Source organism: Osmerus eperlanus, chromosome 17 (genome assembly GCF_963692335.1).
Source record: "Osmerus eperlanus chromosome 17, fOsmEpe2.1, whole genome shotgun sequence".
Taxonomy (NCBI): Eukaryota; Metazoa; Chordata; class Actinopteri; order Osmeriformes; family Osmeridae; genus Osmerus; species Osmerus eperlanus.
The window spans coordinates 1,758,328-1,776,291 of NC_085034.1; the positions used below are offsets into that span (position 1 = coordinate 1,758,328).

General features: G+C 48.5%; 2 protein-coding genes across 2 annotated transcripts; one reads left to right on the forward strand and one right to left on the reverse strand.

The window, feature by feature from the left end:
* The first annotated feature begins 264 nt into the window (after positions 1-264).
* On the forward strand, positions 265-6,191 carry mest (mesoderm specific transcript). The gene is made up of 12 exons (XM_062482818.1): positions 265-441; positions 701-890; positions 1,251-1,330; positions 1,599-1,676; positions 2,026-2,162; positions 2,581-2,639; positions 2,808-2,848; positions 3,056-3,126; positions 3,399-3,500; positions 4,177-4,253; positions 4,534-4,597; positions 5,927-6,191. Exons 1-12 carry the CDS (start codon positions 352-354, stop codon positions 6,042-6,044), a joined length of 1,107 nt encoding a protein of 368 aa, XP_062338802.1. The 5' UTR covers positions 265-351; the 3' UTR covers positions 6,045-6,191.
* A 300-nt stretch (positions 6,192-6,491) lies between these two features.
* copg2 (COPI coat complex subunit gamma 2) lies at positions 6,492-17,573 on the reverse strand. The gene is made up of 24 exons (XM_062482816.1): positions 17,417-17,573; positions 16,922-16,974; positions 16,633-16,713; positions 16,478-16,549; positions 16,092-16,171; positions 15,933-16,008; positions 15,673-15,765; positions 15,489-15,575; positions 15,001-15,158; positions 14,652-14,785; positions 14,294-14,361; positions 13,842-14,030; positions 13,596-13,691; positions 13,185-13,428; positions 12,329-12,404; positions 11,364-11,467; positions 10,610-10,735; positions 10,173-10,241; positions 8,944-9,125; positions 8,715-8,844; positions 8,433-8,530; positions 7,976-8,114; positions 7,597-7,695; positions 6,492-6,981 (listed from the first exon to the last, which is right to left on the reverse strand). Exons 1-24 carry the CDS (start codon positions 17,451-17,453, stop codon positions 6,851-6,853), a joined length of 2,622 nt encoding a protein of 873 aa, XP_062338800.1. The 5' UTR covers positions 17,454-17,573; the 3' UTR covers positions 6,492-6,850.
* Between the last annotated feature and the right edge of the window lie 391 nt (positions 17,574-17,964).

The window sequence follows — 17,964 nt, forward strand, 5'->3', positions numbered from 1 at the left end:
TCCATTACTGCGTTCACATTTAAATCTAACATACTGTGAGTGTGAGTGTGAAAGAGAGACAGAGAGTGTGCATTTTTCTGTCATCAGTTGGCGAACAGTAGGCGTTGAAATGTGAGTGGAAATTCGGAGGAATTCTCCAACAGGTGGAAGTTTGAAATCGTTTAAGTATGCTGACAGAAGCGCATGGACCTCCTCACCGACAGATGGCTCCCATAGAGACTAGAGTCGTCCAGCCGTCTGCCTAATTGCACCTCCCTGCCACCACAGTTCTGCAAACCACACTTGACATATAAAGGCCACGGTGAAAAACAATAATGCATTGCACAGGGTGAAGGTTCGAAAACGTACACAATGACAGGGACGCACAAAGCGTATAGGAATGACACGCCGAACGGTGCTGCGGACGTCCGGCAAGACTCTGCCGCTGTCTCGGATTCTGTCGTGAGTATTAGAAACAGCGTAAGAATAAATGATTTTGACACATATAACGTTTGCTTAAAAAGCGTTGTTAAAAACTATTTGCTTGTCATGTTATCATTTTGTCACAGAAGAGCAAAGGGTTTCTGAACCACTGTGATATTTATATTCGGTTACCGATTTAAGTGACAGATCGATTGTTGTTGTGTGTTTTTTGCAACGGTGAGACGGTGCGACGTATTCATGTTCAACCTCAACGCAACATGTCTTCCGTGTATTCCAGAGTTGGGAATGCGACACCCTGTTAGATGATCTGAAGATGAGGGAATGGTGGCTACACGTCAGCTTGATCTGCATACCTCTGATCGCAGTCTATCTGCACATCCCTCCTCCTCAACTCTCCCCCGCGCTTCAGAAGTGGCATTCCTCAGGCGCCTACTTCACTTTCAGAGGCAACAGAATCTTCTACAGAGGTAAGATCATTAGGCTATACGTTACAACCGTGCACTGTCAAATAATAAAAAAAACGAATATGCCTATATAGATATTAAGACGTTTTATGTGGCGAGTTGTGGTTTTTAAAAAGCCCCCAAGAAAGGACATTCAAATAACCGGACTGAACTTCAGGAAGGGTTTTGAATGTTTCAATCATACATATATATTTTTTAAATTGTGCACCCCCAATCAATATATCAAAGTTCAAATCCCTCCTATGTCTTATCAATTAATTAAATGTATATCAGTTGCATAATACTTAATCCACCAAAACGATGTACACCAGTGTGTCCCATGGCCTGCTCCTCAGCCCTCCTCACCTGCTGTTTCTGTCACAGATACCCAGGGGTCTGTGGGCAGCTCAGACGTAGCCATCCTGCTCCATGGTTTCCCCACTTCAAGCTTGGACTGGCACAAGGTCAGACACTCATACAGTAGGGTAGTTAGTCCTATTTCTAGGCACGGTTCAAAACGACCGTAAAAACATACACTGACGAGCCAAAACATGGTGGCCACACAGGTGAAGTGAGCAACGTTGCAATCTTTTCCAAACACGGGGACACATGAATGTTTGGACAGCGTGTTAGACAGGTGGTCAGCGGTGTGAGAGACAGTGTGAGTTTATCCAGGGTCTGATTAGTGACGGGACTCCAACTTCCCTTTCGTGTTTTTTTCATGTCTTACAGATTTGGGAGCCGCTCAATCAACGATTTAACCGTGTCATTGCTCTGGACTTCCTGGGTTTCGGCTTCAGTGACAAACCGGTGAGTCCCCCCCTCAGCCCACCTGACCACGCTCAACCTCCCAGACAATCCATTTTACATTTACATTTAGTCATTTAGCAGACGCTCTTATCCAGAGCGACTTACAGTAAGTATAGGGACATTCCCCCGAGGCAAGTTGGGTGAAGTGCCTTGCCCAAGGACACAACGTCATTTTGCATGGCCGGGAATCGAATCAGCAACCTTCTGATTACTAGCCCAATTCCCTAACCGCTCAGCCACCTGACTCCTTTTCAGATGGACAGGCATTTTCAAGGAAGATATGTGATTGATGTGGAAGAGGTGTGTTCCCCTGCGGGTGGAGCTAATCAGGGTGTGTGTGCTCCCCTAGAGACCCCACAGGTACTCCATCTTTGAGCAGGCCAGCGTGGTGGAGGCTCTGCTGTCTCACCTGGGGCTGGCGGAGCACAAGCTAAACCTGCTCTCCCACGACTACGGAGACACTGTTGCCCTGGAGCTGCTCTACAGGTGTGTGTGTGTGTGTGTGTGTGTCTACATTGATATACTGGAGTATTTGTCGATGGTGCACCGGTGGAATGGGTCTCTGCCTTCCTTGACTACATGCTCAGTGCATTACTATCAGACTATAAGTCTCTAGAGTTTATTTCCTTGTGTTCCTGTGAGTCTGGGAGATTTATCTGAGCAGGATTACCTGATTATTACTGGGGTGGCTGTTCTGTCGTCATGGTGTGATTATGACACTAGGCTTCGGGGCTGTTTTAAAATTAGGCTATTTTGTAGTTACATCATGGCTTATAAAAATTAAGATTACTCAGTACTAAAAATACATTAATACCATTGACCAGGTATTTGCAACATATTTTGAGTTTATTGGACATTAAGCACATAGTGACTATTCCTCTTCCCTTCTCCCTGTCTCCCGTAGGACCGACCACAACAGGACGGGACACCTCAACATCAACAGTCTCTGTTTATCAAACGGAGGTAAAGTGTCTTCTTACGATCAGTTATGATAGGAAGAAAAAGATGGCTTGTTGTTCATGCTAAATCTATTGTAACCTTAACTTTTGTATGGATTTCATTTTAATATATAATAATAATATATATTTAGGTAACAAATTTACAAAGTTACGGTTTCGTGTCTGTCGACAGGGGTGTTCCCAGAAACGCATCACCCCAGGGTGCTACAAACGGTGGGAATTTTCATCTGTCGTTTTTTTTTTACTGTAAAATCAAGTTTGTGTTTTGTGCAGCTATGCTATAATACATTTTTGGAACGTGTAGTACGTCTCAAAGTTGTGTTTGAAACGGGTTAGAGTTGTGTCTCTTTCATGTTGGTGTATGTGAGACAGACTACATTCAGTCTGTAGAGTAATGCAGCCATCTTGGTCCCCATCCAGCTACTCAAGGACTCCAGTTTCCTGTCCCCAGTTCTCACCCGTCTCACCAACTACATGATTTTCTCAAAGGGGTCAGTATCTTATACTTGACTGTGCTCCCAAGAGAGGACACCATTTCCTCAAGAACAATTTCCATATGGCAGAACTACATTTAACAAGCAGTATGATTCTTCCAGTGTATACTCCCTACTGCTACACTACTACATTTGAAGAATAATACATAATGCTTGTTGAATGTAGTTCTGTTAGCCGTATATATGGCATGCCTGTTAGCTGACCAGTGCTAGCTGCTCCATGTCCCATGACCCATGTCATGTGACGTCCTGCTGTCTCTATCTGGTAGAATCGCAGAGGTGTTCGGCCCGTACACCCAGCCCTCAGATGCCGAGTACTGGGACATGTGGACAGGTGTTCGCTACAACGATGGCAACCTGGTCATGGACAGGTGTGTACTGTGGGTTACTAACCAGGGAATGGGGAAGAATGGCTATCTTTTTGACCACTCTGTAACAATAAAAGAGATTTGGAATGTGATGATATGGACGTATATTCATACAACAGTTAGTTGCAAACAAGTAGTCTCATTTGAATGGACAAGTGGACTCTTATGGGTGCTGGTATTTGACAATAACATCACCTGAGACTGTGCTTGCCTCACACTGCTCACATTAACAACTGTTATCTAAGTAGCTAGCAGGATTAGGTAGAAAAACATTTGTGTTTCTTGGCAACAGTCCACCGGATTTGCCAAACTATTTTGTGTTGGCGGAGCCAAATAACTTATTCAATCATAAAGTACACACATCCTTCTCTCAAGTAGAAGTAGAGACACTAATCTTTAAAGGTCCCATGACATGCTGTTTTTGGATGCTTTTATATAGGCCTTAGTGGTCCCCTTATACTGTATCTGAAGTCTCTTTTCCGAAATTCAGCCTTGGTGCAGAATTACAGCCACTACGAGCAGTCCCACATGAGCTTTCCTTACAACGTGCCATTTCTGTGTCTTTAGCTTTAAATGCTATGAGGAAGAGTTACAGTAACAAAGTATTGGTTCTCTTCGTTACTTCCCATCTCGGCTTATTGCTTAAATATACATTCTTTACCCCTGTCTCTCTCCACAGCATTCTGCAGTTTATCAACCAGCGGGTGAAACACAGAGACAGATGGGTTGAAGCCCTCTCCTCCACCAGCATCCCCCGTGAGTACTAGCCTCGACGCCACGATCACTGAGAATAAGCTTCTTAGCATTAACGATAGGCTAATACTCCAGGCCTCAAACGCCCTTAAAAATCCTCAAGTACTAAAGTTGAATTAAGAATTTGTTGGATTAGGTAAATGCCTAAAAGGGTTTGTAATGCTAGCTACATATAGTCTTATTGATCAGAACGAAATGTGATAAACTGGCTGAAGGTGTTCTAGTCCCCTTTCCCCGCATTCCTCCATGTGTAGCTACAGTAATCCTCTCCTTTGTTCATCAGTACACATGATCTACGGACCCCTTGACCCAGTCAACCCCCATCCACAGTTTATCATCCATTACCAGTAAGTCTTCCCTGGATCGTCTTATCCTGTTTAACCTGTGAGAAATGGATTGAAACCAACGTCAGGCAAAACACACATGCTAACCCCTTTGGTCATTTACCCCGAAACACACATGCTAACCCCTTTGGTCATTTCATCCAAAACACACATGCTAAACCCTTTGGTCATTTACCCCAAAACACACATGCTAAGCCCTTTGGTCATTTCATCCAAAACACACATGCTAAACCCTTTGGTCATTTACCCCAAAACACACATGCTAACCCCTTTGGTCATTTACCCCAAAACACACATGCTAACCCCTTTGGTCATTTACCCCAAAACACACATGCTAACCCCTTTGGTCATTTCATCCAAAACACCCTTTGGTCATTTCATCCAAGAAACGCATGCTAACCCCTTTGGTCATTTACCCCAAAACACACATGCTAACCCCTTTGGTCATTTCATCCAAAACACCCTTTGGTCATTTCATCCAAGAAACACATGCTAACCCCTTTGGTCATTTCATCCCAGAAACACATGCTAACCCCTTTGGTCATTTACCCCAAAACACACATGCTAACCCCTTTGGTCATTTCATCCAAAACACCCTTTGGTCATTTACCCCAAAACACACATGCTAACCCCTTTGGTCATTTACCCCAAAACACACATGCTAACCCCTTTGGTCATTTCATCCAAAACACCCTTTGGTCATTTCATCCAAGAAACACATGCTAACCCCTTTGGTCATTTACCCCAAAACACACATGCTAACCCCTTTGGTCATTTCATCCAAAACACCCTTTGGTCATTTACCCCAAAACACACACGCTAACCCCTTTGGTCATTTACCCCAAAACACACACGCTAACCCCTTTGGTCATTTCATCCAAAACACCCTTTGGTCATTTACCCCAAAACACACACGCTAACCCCTTTGGTCATTTACCCCAAAACACACACGCTAACCCCTTTGGTCATTTACCCCAAAACACACATGCTAACCCCTTTGGTCATTTCATCCAAAACACCCTTTGGTCATTTACCCCAAAACACACACGCTAACCCCTTTGGTCATTTACCCCAAAACACACATGCTAACCCCTTTGGTCATTTCATCCAAGAAACACATGCTAACCCCTTTGGTCATTTCATCCAAGAAACACATGCTAACCCCTTTGGTCATTTACCCCAAAACACATATTAAAGTTGTTACAATAATCACATGGTCTTTTTAAACCAGCCTCAGTCAGTGCAAGCTGTTGTATTGTAGGCTATAGCTTCTATTCTAATGCGAGCGGTGATGCAAGGCTCTGACGGGTGTGTATTTGCCGTCTTTTGCAGGAAGCTGGTCCGCAGGTCGACTGTGTTGGTTCTGGACGAACACATCAGCCACTACCCGCAGCTCGAGGACCCCACCGGATTCCTCAACTCCTACCTGAACTTCATCAACTCCTTCTGAACAGATGCTGTTTGTGCGCTCAACACAGCTCATCGACTCGTTAGTTTTATTGTGTAAATTAAAAATATAAACGACCAAAAATGACTAACCAGCACGGAAAGGAAGAATAGATTTTGACTTGATGTTATGTTGCAGTTTGCGAGATTGTTTTCAATCTAATTGAACGAAGAGGACCATGCTGTTCCATAAATCAATAATTATGTGAACAATGTTAAGACTGGAGGAAGGAATCTTTTCCTATTCAGGACAACCCAGCTGTTTAACAGCAAACGTTTAGCAAATGTATTTACATATTCTCAATATCAATGAGGTGTGGGGTATTCGTCTGATAAGTTTTTTCTAAGTATTAATTTCTACATTGTGTTTGTGGTGAATATAGCATGGAACAACAGTGTAAACGTTTCTGCAAATAAAACTAGTTTTATAAGAAAAACGTGCATAACGTCATTGATGGTAAGCATTTTATTAATAGACTTTGTTTTAGATCATAGACCATTTTTGGTACATCAGGAACATGATGAAATACCAGAACACGATAGGACAGCAAATAAGAAATAATTATTCAAAAGGGAGATATCACATGAAGATTATAGGCATGGGTTCAGATAGGACATGAAATAAGACTTCAGTCCCTAGTGGGATGCTGGTACAGAAGGAATAATACATCAATGATGACAGCTAAAGAAAATGTGAAAAAGAACAATTTTACATCAGAATCTGTCGATCATCTCCAGCCTTAAGTCGCTTTCTTCTTCTCTGACTGGCAAGTGGGCCTGTTGTTGCGCGAGGCTGATCACCAGCGCCCCCTAGCCCACGGAGGCCAGGATGATGTCCACGGCCGTCTCGTCGCTGCTGCGAACTGTTACCTGCATGGTGACGCCATCGGCAAGGGCGAGGCGGGAACGCACAAGCACATCATGACCTCCCCGGAACACACCTGAGAGAGGGGGCGGGACCAAGAGCTGTCAGTCAAACTACAGTCAACCAATCAAGTCCAAAACAAGTCACGACTCATCTTTTTTGGGGAAAAGGGCTTTCAAATACGTTGTTTTTCCTTACATTTACATGTAGTCATTTAGCAGACGCTCTTATCCAGAGCGACTTACAGTAAGTAGAGGGCCATTCCCCCGAGGCAAGTAGGGTGAAGTGTCTTGCCTAAGGACACAACGTCACTTGGCAGAGCCGGGAATCGAACCGGTAACCTTCAGATTACTAGCCCAACTCCCTAACCGCTCAGCCACCTGACTCGGGGACATCCTTCCTTTTATATTCTCATAAGGCATTTCTGCTTGAGTGAAGAATGACAGGAAATATAGGAGTAGAGGAGGACATGCGGTAAGACCTCAGCTTATGTGGTACCCGAAAGACTTCATGCATCACTAGGCTTTTGAAAGTCATTGAGAGTGATGCTGTACTATGACGTTGCTAGGCTAACACCCTGAACTGCATCTTCACTTCACACCGCGGTGCCGACCACAGACCACACCACGAGCGTCGACACGTACACAAAGCTGCCACCACAACCACAACATCGTTAAGAGCAGAAACTCACCAGCCAGGAAGAGGATGTGCGAGTTCTTGTTCTCGGGAACCTTGTCGGATCTCTCGCAGGGCTGCATCCCCAGGAAGCTGATGATGTTCCCCACGGCCTCTGTGTGGAACACACCAGAACAGTCAGCAGTGTGGAACACACCAGAACAGTCAGCAGTGTGGAACACACCAGAACAGTCAGCACAGTGTGGAACACACCAGAACAGTCAGCACAGTGTGGAACACACCAGAACAGTCAGCAGTGTGGAACACACCAGAACAGTCAGCACAGTGTGGAACACACCAGAACAGTCAGCACAGTGTGGAACACACCAGAACAGTCAGCACAACGTGTTCTGGATAAAACGGTGACAGGTGACTCATGGTGCGTAGAGACTAACCGTCCAGAGTCCTGACTGACGCCAGTGCGAAAGTCTCCTCCTTCTCAAAGTCCTCTCCCACCTCCTCCCACGCCGCCGCGAAGTTGGGCTTCAGAACCTTCTGGATGTGGTCGGCCACCGTGACCTCCAGGTCCTCCAGCTGAGACGAGGGGGAAGGGACGAGCACACTTTTTCTTCAGTAATATTAATTATTTAAATAGGTCATATAAATGTCTTGTTTTTTCGATGGAAGCTTGATGCCGAAACACATCGGTCTGAAAGGCTTCTTCTGACCGAGCCAGGACGGTAAAAGGCATTTTAATTATTTTCTGAGGTGATTGTGTTGACAGTTTTTTGTAATTTACTTCACACATATCCCCACTCCAAACAGCACCTCAAATAAACTCAGTTTAAAGTCCAGGAACTGCTCCTACCCAAACAAGTGTCAGTATATTTCTTCCCCTCCCCCCCTGCGTACCACGTATTCGTCGTCGTAGCCCTCGTCGTCGGGCTCTCCTGTGTTGGGGTCGCAGTCTCGGACCAGGTACTTCATGGTGCAGCTGAACGTGCAGGACACTGAGGAGGACAGACGCATCACCGACCAATCACAACCATCACAGCTCCCACCTCACACACACACATACTTTCACATGCTCTCACACACACTCTCACACTTTCACACATGCTCTCACACACTCTCACACTTTCACACAAGCTCTCACACACGCTCTCACATGCTCTCTCTCTCTCTCTGAGGTACCTGCGGTGGGGTCGTCCTGGGGCAGGCCCACTAGGCTGTAGCAGGATCCTGGCTGGCTGTAGGGGAGGTTGGCAGCAGGGACGTAGTGAAGCACCTCATAGCCCTCCGACGGCTCCATCTGGACCATCACCTACACACACACACATCATTACACAACGTTACACATCACCTACAACACAACACACACCCCATGAAACCTCCAGCCCGGCTGTGGGCCGGGGGGGCTGACCTTCTGCAGGAGCTGGTCGTTGAGCGTGTTGGTGCAGTCGAACTGGAACACCATGTGTCTGGAGAAGGTGTGCTTGATGCAGCGCACCACGTACTCCGTCTCAGCCTCGGTGAGCTGGACCTGGTCGGACGACTTGAAGAGCGGGCCCAGACTCTGGAACTCTGGGATAGCTGCCAGCTGTTCTGTTGGGGGGAGGGGGGGCAAGGGAACAACATGTTTTACAGGAGGACTGCCCAAATATCTCCAACACAAGCTGGCCCTCTTGTGGACCGGTCTACCATGGGAGCTGTGCTGGGAGCTGTGCATGGGAGCTGTGCATGGGAGCTGTGCATGGGAGCTGTGCTGGGAGCTGTGCTGGGAGCTGTGCTGGGAGCTGTGCTGGGAGCTGTGGTAGGAGCTGTGCTGGGAGCTGTGCATGGGAGCTGTGCATGGGGGCTGTGCTGGGAGCTGTGCTGGGGGCTGTGCTGGGAGCTGTGCATGGGAGCTGTGCATGGGAGCTGTGCATGGGAGCTGTGCATGGGAGCTGTGCATGGGAGCTGTGCATGGGAGCTGTGCTGGGAGCTGTGCATGGGGGCTGTGCATGGGGGCTGTGCATGGGGGCTGTGCATGGGGGCTGTGCATGGGAGCTGTGCATGGGGGCTGTGCATGGGGGCTGTGCATGGGAGCTGTGCATGGGAGCTGTGCATGGGGGCTGTGCATGGGGGCTGTGCATGGGGGCTGTGCATGGGAGCTGTGCATGGGGGCTGTGCATGGGGGCTGTGCATGGGGGCTGTGCATGGGGGCTGTGCATGGGAGCTGTGCATGGGGGCTGTGCTGGGAGCTGTGCTGGGGGCTGTGCATGGGGGCTGTGCTGGGAGCTGTGCATGGGGGCTGTGCATGGGGGCTGTGCATGGGGGCTGTGCATGGGGGCTGTGCATGGGAGCTGTGCATGGGGGCTGTGCTGGGAGCTGTGCTGGGGGCTGTGCATGGGAGCTGTGCATGGGAGCTGTGCATGGGAGCTGTGCATGGGGGCTGTGCTGGGAGCTGTGCATGGGGGCTGTGCATGGGGGCTGTGCATGGGGGCTGTGCATGGGAGCTGTGCATGGGGGCTGTGCTGGGAGCTGTGCATGGGAGCTGTGCATGGGGGCTGTGCATGGGGGCTGTGCATGGGAGCTGTGCATGGGGGCTGTGCATGGGGGCTGTGCATGGGGGCTGTGCATGGGGGCTGTGCGTATCCAGGGGGAACTTACCCTGGTAGATGTCTTGTCGGGAAGGAGTCAGTTTGTCAGGGAGCTTGCTGGTGGCAACAGGAGTGATTTCTGAAAGAAAATAGGGTTAAATTATTTGACGGGGTCCTCTTAGATCCACAGTAAGTCCAGTTTCTAGAAAATCTGTGGTCTTAGAAATAACTAAACAATTAACAGTGGTAGAGATTAGCCACTTAGATCTACCAAGAATTATCACAACAAGCGTTACCAAGAAAGGGATTGGAGAGTCATGCAAGGTTTCTCAAACATGTGCATTTCATTTGTTTTGGATTTGAAGGAGGACTCATTTTGTGTGTAAACTGAACCGAATTCTCCAAATTGTATTTTAGCCACTGTCTTCACTGGAGCCTGTTGGTGAGTAAGTGTTAGGAGATCAGTAAAACTCGGATCACGAGCAGTATGTGTGTGTGCTGCTCCACCTGTCTTCTGCTCAGTGATGGTGGTGGTTGCCAGGGGAACGCTCTTCATGTCGAAGGGTTTCTCTGAAGGCTCCAGGGTGTACTGGTGGAGAGACTTCTCTAGACCAGGAACTGACACAGACAAACCTGACACACACACACACAGACATAGACACACACAGACACGTACACAAGCACACACACAGACACGTTAGGCACTGCCTTGTGAAGGTACGGGAAGCGTTCAGTGTGGAGAGCAGAGGTGAGAAGAGGAGAGCAGAGGTGAGGGGAGGAGAGCAGAGAAGAGCAGGGGAAAGCAGGGGGGAGCAGAGGAGAGCAGGGGAGAGCAGAGGAGGGGAAAGCAGGGGAAAGCAGAGGAGAGCAGAGGAGAGCAGGGGAGAGCAGAGGAGGGGAAAGCAGAGGAGAGCAGAGCAGAGAGGAGCAGAGGGGAGCAGAGAGGAGCAGAGGAGGGGAAAGCAGGGGAAAGCAGAGGAGAGCAGAGCAGAGGAGAGCAGAGGGGAGCCGAGGGGAGCAGAGGAGAGTAAAGGGGAGCAGAGGAGAGCAGAGGGGAGCCGAGGGGAGCAGAGGAGAGTAGAGGGGAGCAGAGGAGAGCAGAGGGGAGCAGAGGAGAGTAAAGGGGAGCAGAGGAGAGCAGAGGGGAGCCGAGGGGAGCAGAGGAGAGTAGAGGGGAGCAGAGGAGAGCAGAGGGGAGCAGAGGAGAGTAAAGGGGAGCAGAGCGGAGGCGAGCAGAGGGGAGCAGAAGGGAGCAGCGTACCGTTGAAGATGTAGGCAGCGTTGAGAGCCTTCTGTTTCTGCTGCAGCACGTTCATGTAGAAGGTGGCCCTGTCACGCACCTCGTCATCACTGTCCATCATACACCTGCACACACACACAGGTCAGACACACACACACACGGGTCAGACACACACACACATGGGTCAGACACACACACACACACACAGGTCAGACACACACACACATGGGTCAGACACACACACACATGGGTCAGACACACACACACATGGGTCAGACACACACACACACACACACAGGTCAGACACACACACACACACACAGGTCAGACACACACACACACACAGGTCAGACACACACACACACACACAGGTCAGACACACACACACACACAGGTCAGACACACACACACATGGGTCAGACACACACACACAGGTCAGACACACACACACACGGGTCAGACACACACACACAGGTCAGACACACACACACACACAGGTCAGACACACACACACACACAGGTCAGACACACACACACATGGGTCAGACACACACACACATGGGTCAGACACACACACACACATGGGTCAGACACACACACACACAGGTCAGACACACACACACACACAGGTCAGACACACACACACACACAGGTCAGACACACACACACATGGGTCAGACACACACACACACACGGGTCAGACACACACACATGGGTCAGACACACACACACACATGGGTCAGACACACACACGGGTCAGACACACACACACATGGGTCAGACACACACACACACACGGGTCAGACACACACACACATGGGTCAGACACACACACACACATGGGTCAGACACACACACACATGGGTCAGACACACACACACACATGGGTCAGACACACACACACATGGGTCAGACACACACACACACATGGGTCAGACACACACGTGTCTGGAGGGTGCCAGGGTTTTCCGGAGGCTTCTGCGTACCTCTGCATGAGGACCAGGACGCTGGGTAGCAGGTCGTCATTCTGGGCTCCAAATTTGGCCAGGGCGCTGACGGCAGCTAGCAGGGAGAACAGGCTGGTTAGTTACATACCCCACACACACACACACACTGACGGCAGCTGGCAGGGAGAACAGGCTGGTTAGTTACATACCCCACACACACACACACACACACACTCACACACGTGTAGAAAACACAATGAAATACAAGCTCCTCGCTAGTTTTTACTGCAGAGCCAAACGGAGACTCAATACAGAGAAGTATTTCTCTGTGTATTTTCCAGAAGGATCTGTTAACTACCTGTGTGGCCTGCTAATAGTGTACAGTCAATTTTTAATGGTTATCCTTGCTAAACTCGGAGACTGTGTCAAGCCTAAAGCAGCTTTCACTCCTGGGGCCTTTTCCAACTAAAGGTTTTACCAACAAATGACTCGCTTCTATCAGGTGGCAAACAACAATAAACAATGTGTTGCCTGAACACGTGAATGATAGTATTCACAGTACAAAAGGAAATTGTGTAATAAGTCCCATCTGGATTAGGTCGAGCTTTCTCAGAACTGAGTATACTGTTGCAATCCCACGGGAGCCTCTCAGGTCATCAGGACTGAAGTCTGGTTACGTGGTACATGGTTATTCCAGGACAGACCAGGCACTAACGTTACGTAGACTGGTCAGGGTTTGGGTAGGAGCACTTCCTGGACTGGTTTATTTGAAGCGCTCTATAGAATATACTTCAATGCCCTTTCTTTAGACAAAAATGAAATGATTGGTTGCAACAGGAGTTGCAATGTGCATGTATGGTACACCCCCCCCCCCCCCCCACACACACACACACACCTGCTCGTACGGCCTCGCTCTCCAGGACCACACGGTTGAAGATGAAGCGGATGTACTTGGAGGGGGAGGGTGTGCGTGGACCCTCCTTGCCCAGCAGGTGCAGGATCTTGGTGGCTAGCACGGTGTGCTCACAGTCCTCGATGAACTCACACAGGTGAGCCAGCCCCGTCTCCTTGCTCTCCGGGTTCTCCTCGATGATGCTGATGATGCAGTCCACGATGGCACGCTTGTACTCAAACCCCCCCTGGAGAGCACAGGGACAGGGGAGAGGGGGGGAGGGGGGATGTGTGTAAGTGTGTATGTGAGTTTGTGAGGGCATATTTGTGTGTGTGGAGAGGGTGTGTGTGTGTGTTCCAACACCACGTTCCAACATTTTGGTCGACAAGGGAGGACGTCGTCATGGATACTCACGTCGTCTCGAAGCATGTTGGACAGGAAGTTCATCATGACGCTGTGCTTTCTGGGATACTTCTGGCACAGGGCACTGATGGCCTGCACGACCACCACCTGTAACACACACACACACACACACACACACACACATTAGTGACCATTCTATCATCCATAAACATGTATATTCTTCTCAGAAAGTCCAAAAATGGTTTCCAGAACACATGATGCTGTTTGAGCCTCCCCCGTTCCTCCCGGCCGTCTGACCTTGAACTCGTCGGAGATCTCGGACACAAAGGAGGAGATCTGCTTCATGAGACGGTCGACGCTGCTCTCGCTGCCTGTCTTCAGCAGCGTGGTGATGGCCAGCGTGGCGATGCTGCGGTTTGAATCCGTGATCAGGTTCTCCAGGTCCAGGTTGCAGGCCGTCACCGCCGAAGGGTGCTTCATCGCCACCTGGTGGACAAGCAAAGGAGTTGCAGCTGTGATTTAATTTTGTCGGTGCATTCTTCGAGCGAGACAGAGAGACAGAGACAGAGACAGAGACAGAGACAGAGACAGAGACAGAGAGAGAGAGAGAGAGAGAGAGAGAGAGAGAGAGAGAGAGAGAGAGAGAGAGAGAGAGAGAGAGAGAGAGAGAGAGAGGTAGGGAGGGAGAGAGGGAGAGAGGAAGAGAGGGAGAGAGGGAGAGAGAGCTTGGAGGTGGGGAGCAGCAGTACCTTGTTGAGGGTCCGGACGGCTGCGTATCTCAGGGCTGCCTTGGGAGAACTGCAGAACAGCTGGAGCACTGCACACAGACACACACAGGGTAACATCAGCACTGCCGAGAGAGAGAGAGAGAGAGAGAGAGAGAGAGAGAGAGAGAGAGAGAGAGAGAAAGAGCGAGAGAGAGAGAGAGAGAGAGAGAGAGCGAGAGAGAGCGAGAGAGAAAGAGCGAGAGAGAAAGAGAAAGAGAGAGAGAGAGAGAGAGAGAGAGAGAGAGAGAGAGAGAGAGAGAGAGAGAGAGAGAGAGAGAGAGAGAGAGAGCGAGAGAGAGAGAGAGAGAGAGCAGAGAGAGAGAGAGAGAGGCAGACTGACCAGAGACAGCAGGGGCCAGCTCCCTGGCGGTGCAGCTAGGCATGTGCACTATGGCAGAGGCAGCCTCGTACACCACCATCTCATTCTTGTTCCTCAAGCAGCCCTCGATGAAGTCAAACAGCGGGCTGTCGTGCCTGGCAGCACAGAAACACCACGTTAACACAGAAACACCACGTTAACTTAAAACAGAAACACCACATCAGGACAACTTACAATACAATCCACCAAGTGTAGTTATATTAGCCTTAAGTTCTGTATGATATGGGATGAATATCGTATTTCGTTTAAAATACTGCAGTGTTTATTGAGGTGATGTGCCCTTTCCTGCACCCTGGCCAGGGACACCTACCCTCCATCGGTCTCCTCCAGCAGCTTGCTGGCGATGCGGATGAGCATGCAGTAGGCGAAGGGGGACTTGAGGCCAGACTTGGTGAACTTGTTGAGCATCTTGGACACGGCCAAGCGGTCGTTCTTCCTCAGGTGGTAGAGCAGGCCCAGAGCGTGGTACTGGGGGTGGATGAGACACACACACACACACCACCACAGACACACGTCAATCAAAGCCCAGGGAAGAACAGAACTACATGTCAGAACAGAACTACCCGATGGGCAGAGCGGCGCCTTGCATGGCAGCTCGCCGCCATCGGTATGTGAGAGTGTGAGTTTGAATGGGTGAATGAAAGGCAAAATTGTAAAGCGCTTTGGGTGCCGCCAAGGTATAAAAACACGCTATGTAAATTATAAATGCAGTCCATTTACCATTTACCATGTTATGGACTTGTGTGTGTGGTGTTAAGGGTGTGTGTGTGTGTGTGTGTGTGTGTGTGTCTTCTTCACCTGAACCATGATGTTATCGCTGGAAGCAGCCTCCTGCGCCTCGTTCACCCAGCGCTTCACCACGTCGTAGCTCATCTTCACCATGTGCTACAGTCACACAGAGAACTACATTACCCACAAGGCACTGGAGGGAGGAAGGGTGGGAGGAACAGGTTCAAGGGCAGGGAGAGGAGGAGAGACTTACCAGCGAGGACACCAGCGCTGAGCTGGACACGCTGGGAACCTTGTCCACGATAGCCTGCTTCATGTACCTCTCAATAGCCTGCAGCATGGTGGTCTAGGCCGAGAAAACTACATTTACTTTTGTTGCAACCAGGAAACATAGATGAAATGTTTTTTCTGTGTGTGTGCATGTGGGTGGGTCAGGGAGAGAGACAAAGAGGGAGAGAGAAAGAGGGAGAGAGGGGAAGAGACAGAGACACAGGCAAACAGAGCTACACGTACATCAGTGATCCTGCAGAGAGCTCGGATTGCAGGTCCTCGGTACACATCCTCCTTCCCAGTCATGTCCTTGGTCAAGCTGCGGGATAAACAAACAAACTGCCGTTCAGCACACGTTCTCACTTAGTTGGGCTGCAGGCGGGCGGGCGTCTGAATTCTGACCTGCTGGTCACGATGATGACGTCCTCTGAGATGTTGGCCATCTCCTTGATGGTCAGGTAACACATCCTCCGGAGGGTTTGCTGTCGCAGTGAAGAACGAGCCACCAAAACACGTCAACACAACGCAAACACTACAGAATATTCTAACACACAGTTCAGGGGAGTAGGTTGCATTAGACATGTCGAAACCTATTTTTTTAAACGTTAAATATGCCCGCCCCCCCTCCTCCACACACACACACACACACAAACTTTTCATTAAAGAAATCACACTTAACTGCTGCATTCCTCTGTAATAATACAATTTTAAAAAGCAGTTTCACCCACATTAGACAACAAACCTATGCCCCTGACACAATCAAACAAATACTGATTTGAAAGTCTTACGTCATTGGACTGGAACAGCCTGGTCATGGCGAAAAAGGCCTCTGTTGCTTCTGTGGTTCCAAAGTGCTCCCCCTGCACGTGCATAGAGAGGCCGTGTTTACACGAGTAAACAAGGCGTCTGCACAGCGGTGTGTGTAGACTGGAGAGGCTCTCACCTGGTTTAGCAGGTAGATGATCTTGGTGAGGATATGGAGACATCTCCGGGGGTTGATTGGAGTCTCGTTGAAGATACGAGCCTGGGTTACACAGAAAGGATATGTTAAATAACTTAAGATAATACGTCCTATAAAAACTGACTGATACATCACATTTTAGGCAGAGCTCAACTCTGATTAACGTTACTAGTTTAGTTTAATGTCGCTTGCTAGATGACTAGACGACAGGCTTGTAAATGACAGCCTGCCAGCGGATGTAAACCATATAGTGTCATCGTAAACAGATTACCTCCTGCAAAACTGCACTTTTCTCAAGATGCTGGAAAGGATTTGATCCACTCCCTGGAAAGAACAAAAGTGGCAACATTTTCTGGTACAACATTTGCGATTTACAGCTAACAACAATTCACTGTAGCAACCTAGGTAGTTAACCTAGCAGCTAGCCTATATACTATCACAGGTATCATACTCATCCACGGGTTAAAAACGTCCACAGCACCGCTTTCTCGTATATAAACTATCTGAGATAGCTCAAACTTTAGAAACCCAATAAAAGACAAGTATGTTTCTAGCAATAAATTGCAAACATACAATAACGGGGCTTTTGTCTGTTTGGTCAGTTATCAGAATGCTAATGTTGGTAGCTAGCGCGTCCAGAAGTACAGACATTTGTAGCTAGCACTAGCTACAAGCTAGTCGACATCATCGCTCACCAAGTTACCAATGCGGTTATTCTCTCATCTTAGAATCATATAATTAATCTTTGACATTAAGGCGAACATACCAGACTCTTCGTCTTTCTTGTCAAATTTTTTGATCATTGTTGCGGAATGTTATTCAGAGACGAAAGCTTCTTAGAGTCCAACAATTTCCAACATACGTCTACCTCTTCTCTTCCACGTCTCCAAATCGCAAGCTTCCTGTCTGCGTTACCACGTCGACGGAAACTCGACTTGCGTACATGACGTGAGCGTGAGTCAACGCGAGGGGGAGTCGTGAGCAACCGAAATATATGCTGCGTAGAATTTCTCATGGGCTACCGGCTACCGCTCCAAGAAGTGTGCGTGACTGAGACAAAGAAAACTGTTGTGCAATGAGAAGAAAGTGTGCACGTAAATGCGATTGAGTAAACATTAAAAGGGACATTTAATTGATGACAGTGGCATTTGCTTTTATTTATTCGAGGAAAAATACTCCCTTTCAGTATAAAAATAACATGACATTTAATGAGCAAACATAGTCCATGCATTGACAACCTATAATACATTTATCTTCGTCATTCTTTGTCATGAACAGACTCCAACAAATTAAAAAAGTTAAGTGACTCGTTGC

Bases quoted from the DNA above. Each gene is read 5' to 3' on its own strand.
- copg2 (XM_062482816.1), bottom strand. From the start codon at position 17,453: ATGATCAAAAAATTTGACAAGAAAGACGAAGAGTCTG. The intron at 15,159-15,488 runs GTGAAGAAGACA...ATCCACCCCCAG, and splicing joins GCGATAACATCATGGTTCAG to TACCACGCTCTGGGCCTGCT. The intron at 14,031-14,293 runs GTACTGCTGCTC...CTTGTCCACCAG, and splicing joins CCGTCCGGACCCTCAACAAG to GTGGCGATGAAGCACCCTTC.
- mest (XM_062482818.1), top strand. From the start codon at position 352: ATGACAGGGACGCACAAAGCGTATAGGAATGACACGCCGAACGGTGCT. The intron at 3,127-3,398 runs GTCAGTATCTTA...TCTATCTGGTAG, and splicing joins TACATGATTTTCTCAAAGGG to AATCGCAGAGGTGTTCGGCC. The intron at 4,254-4,533 runs GTGAGTACTAGC...TTTGTTCATCAG, and splicing joins CTCCTCCACCAGCATCCCCC to TACACATGATCTACGGACCC.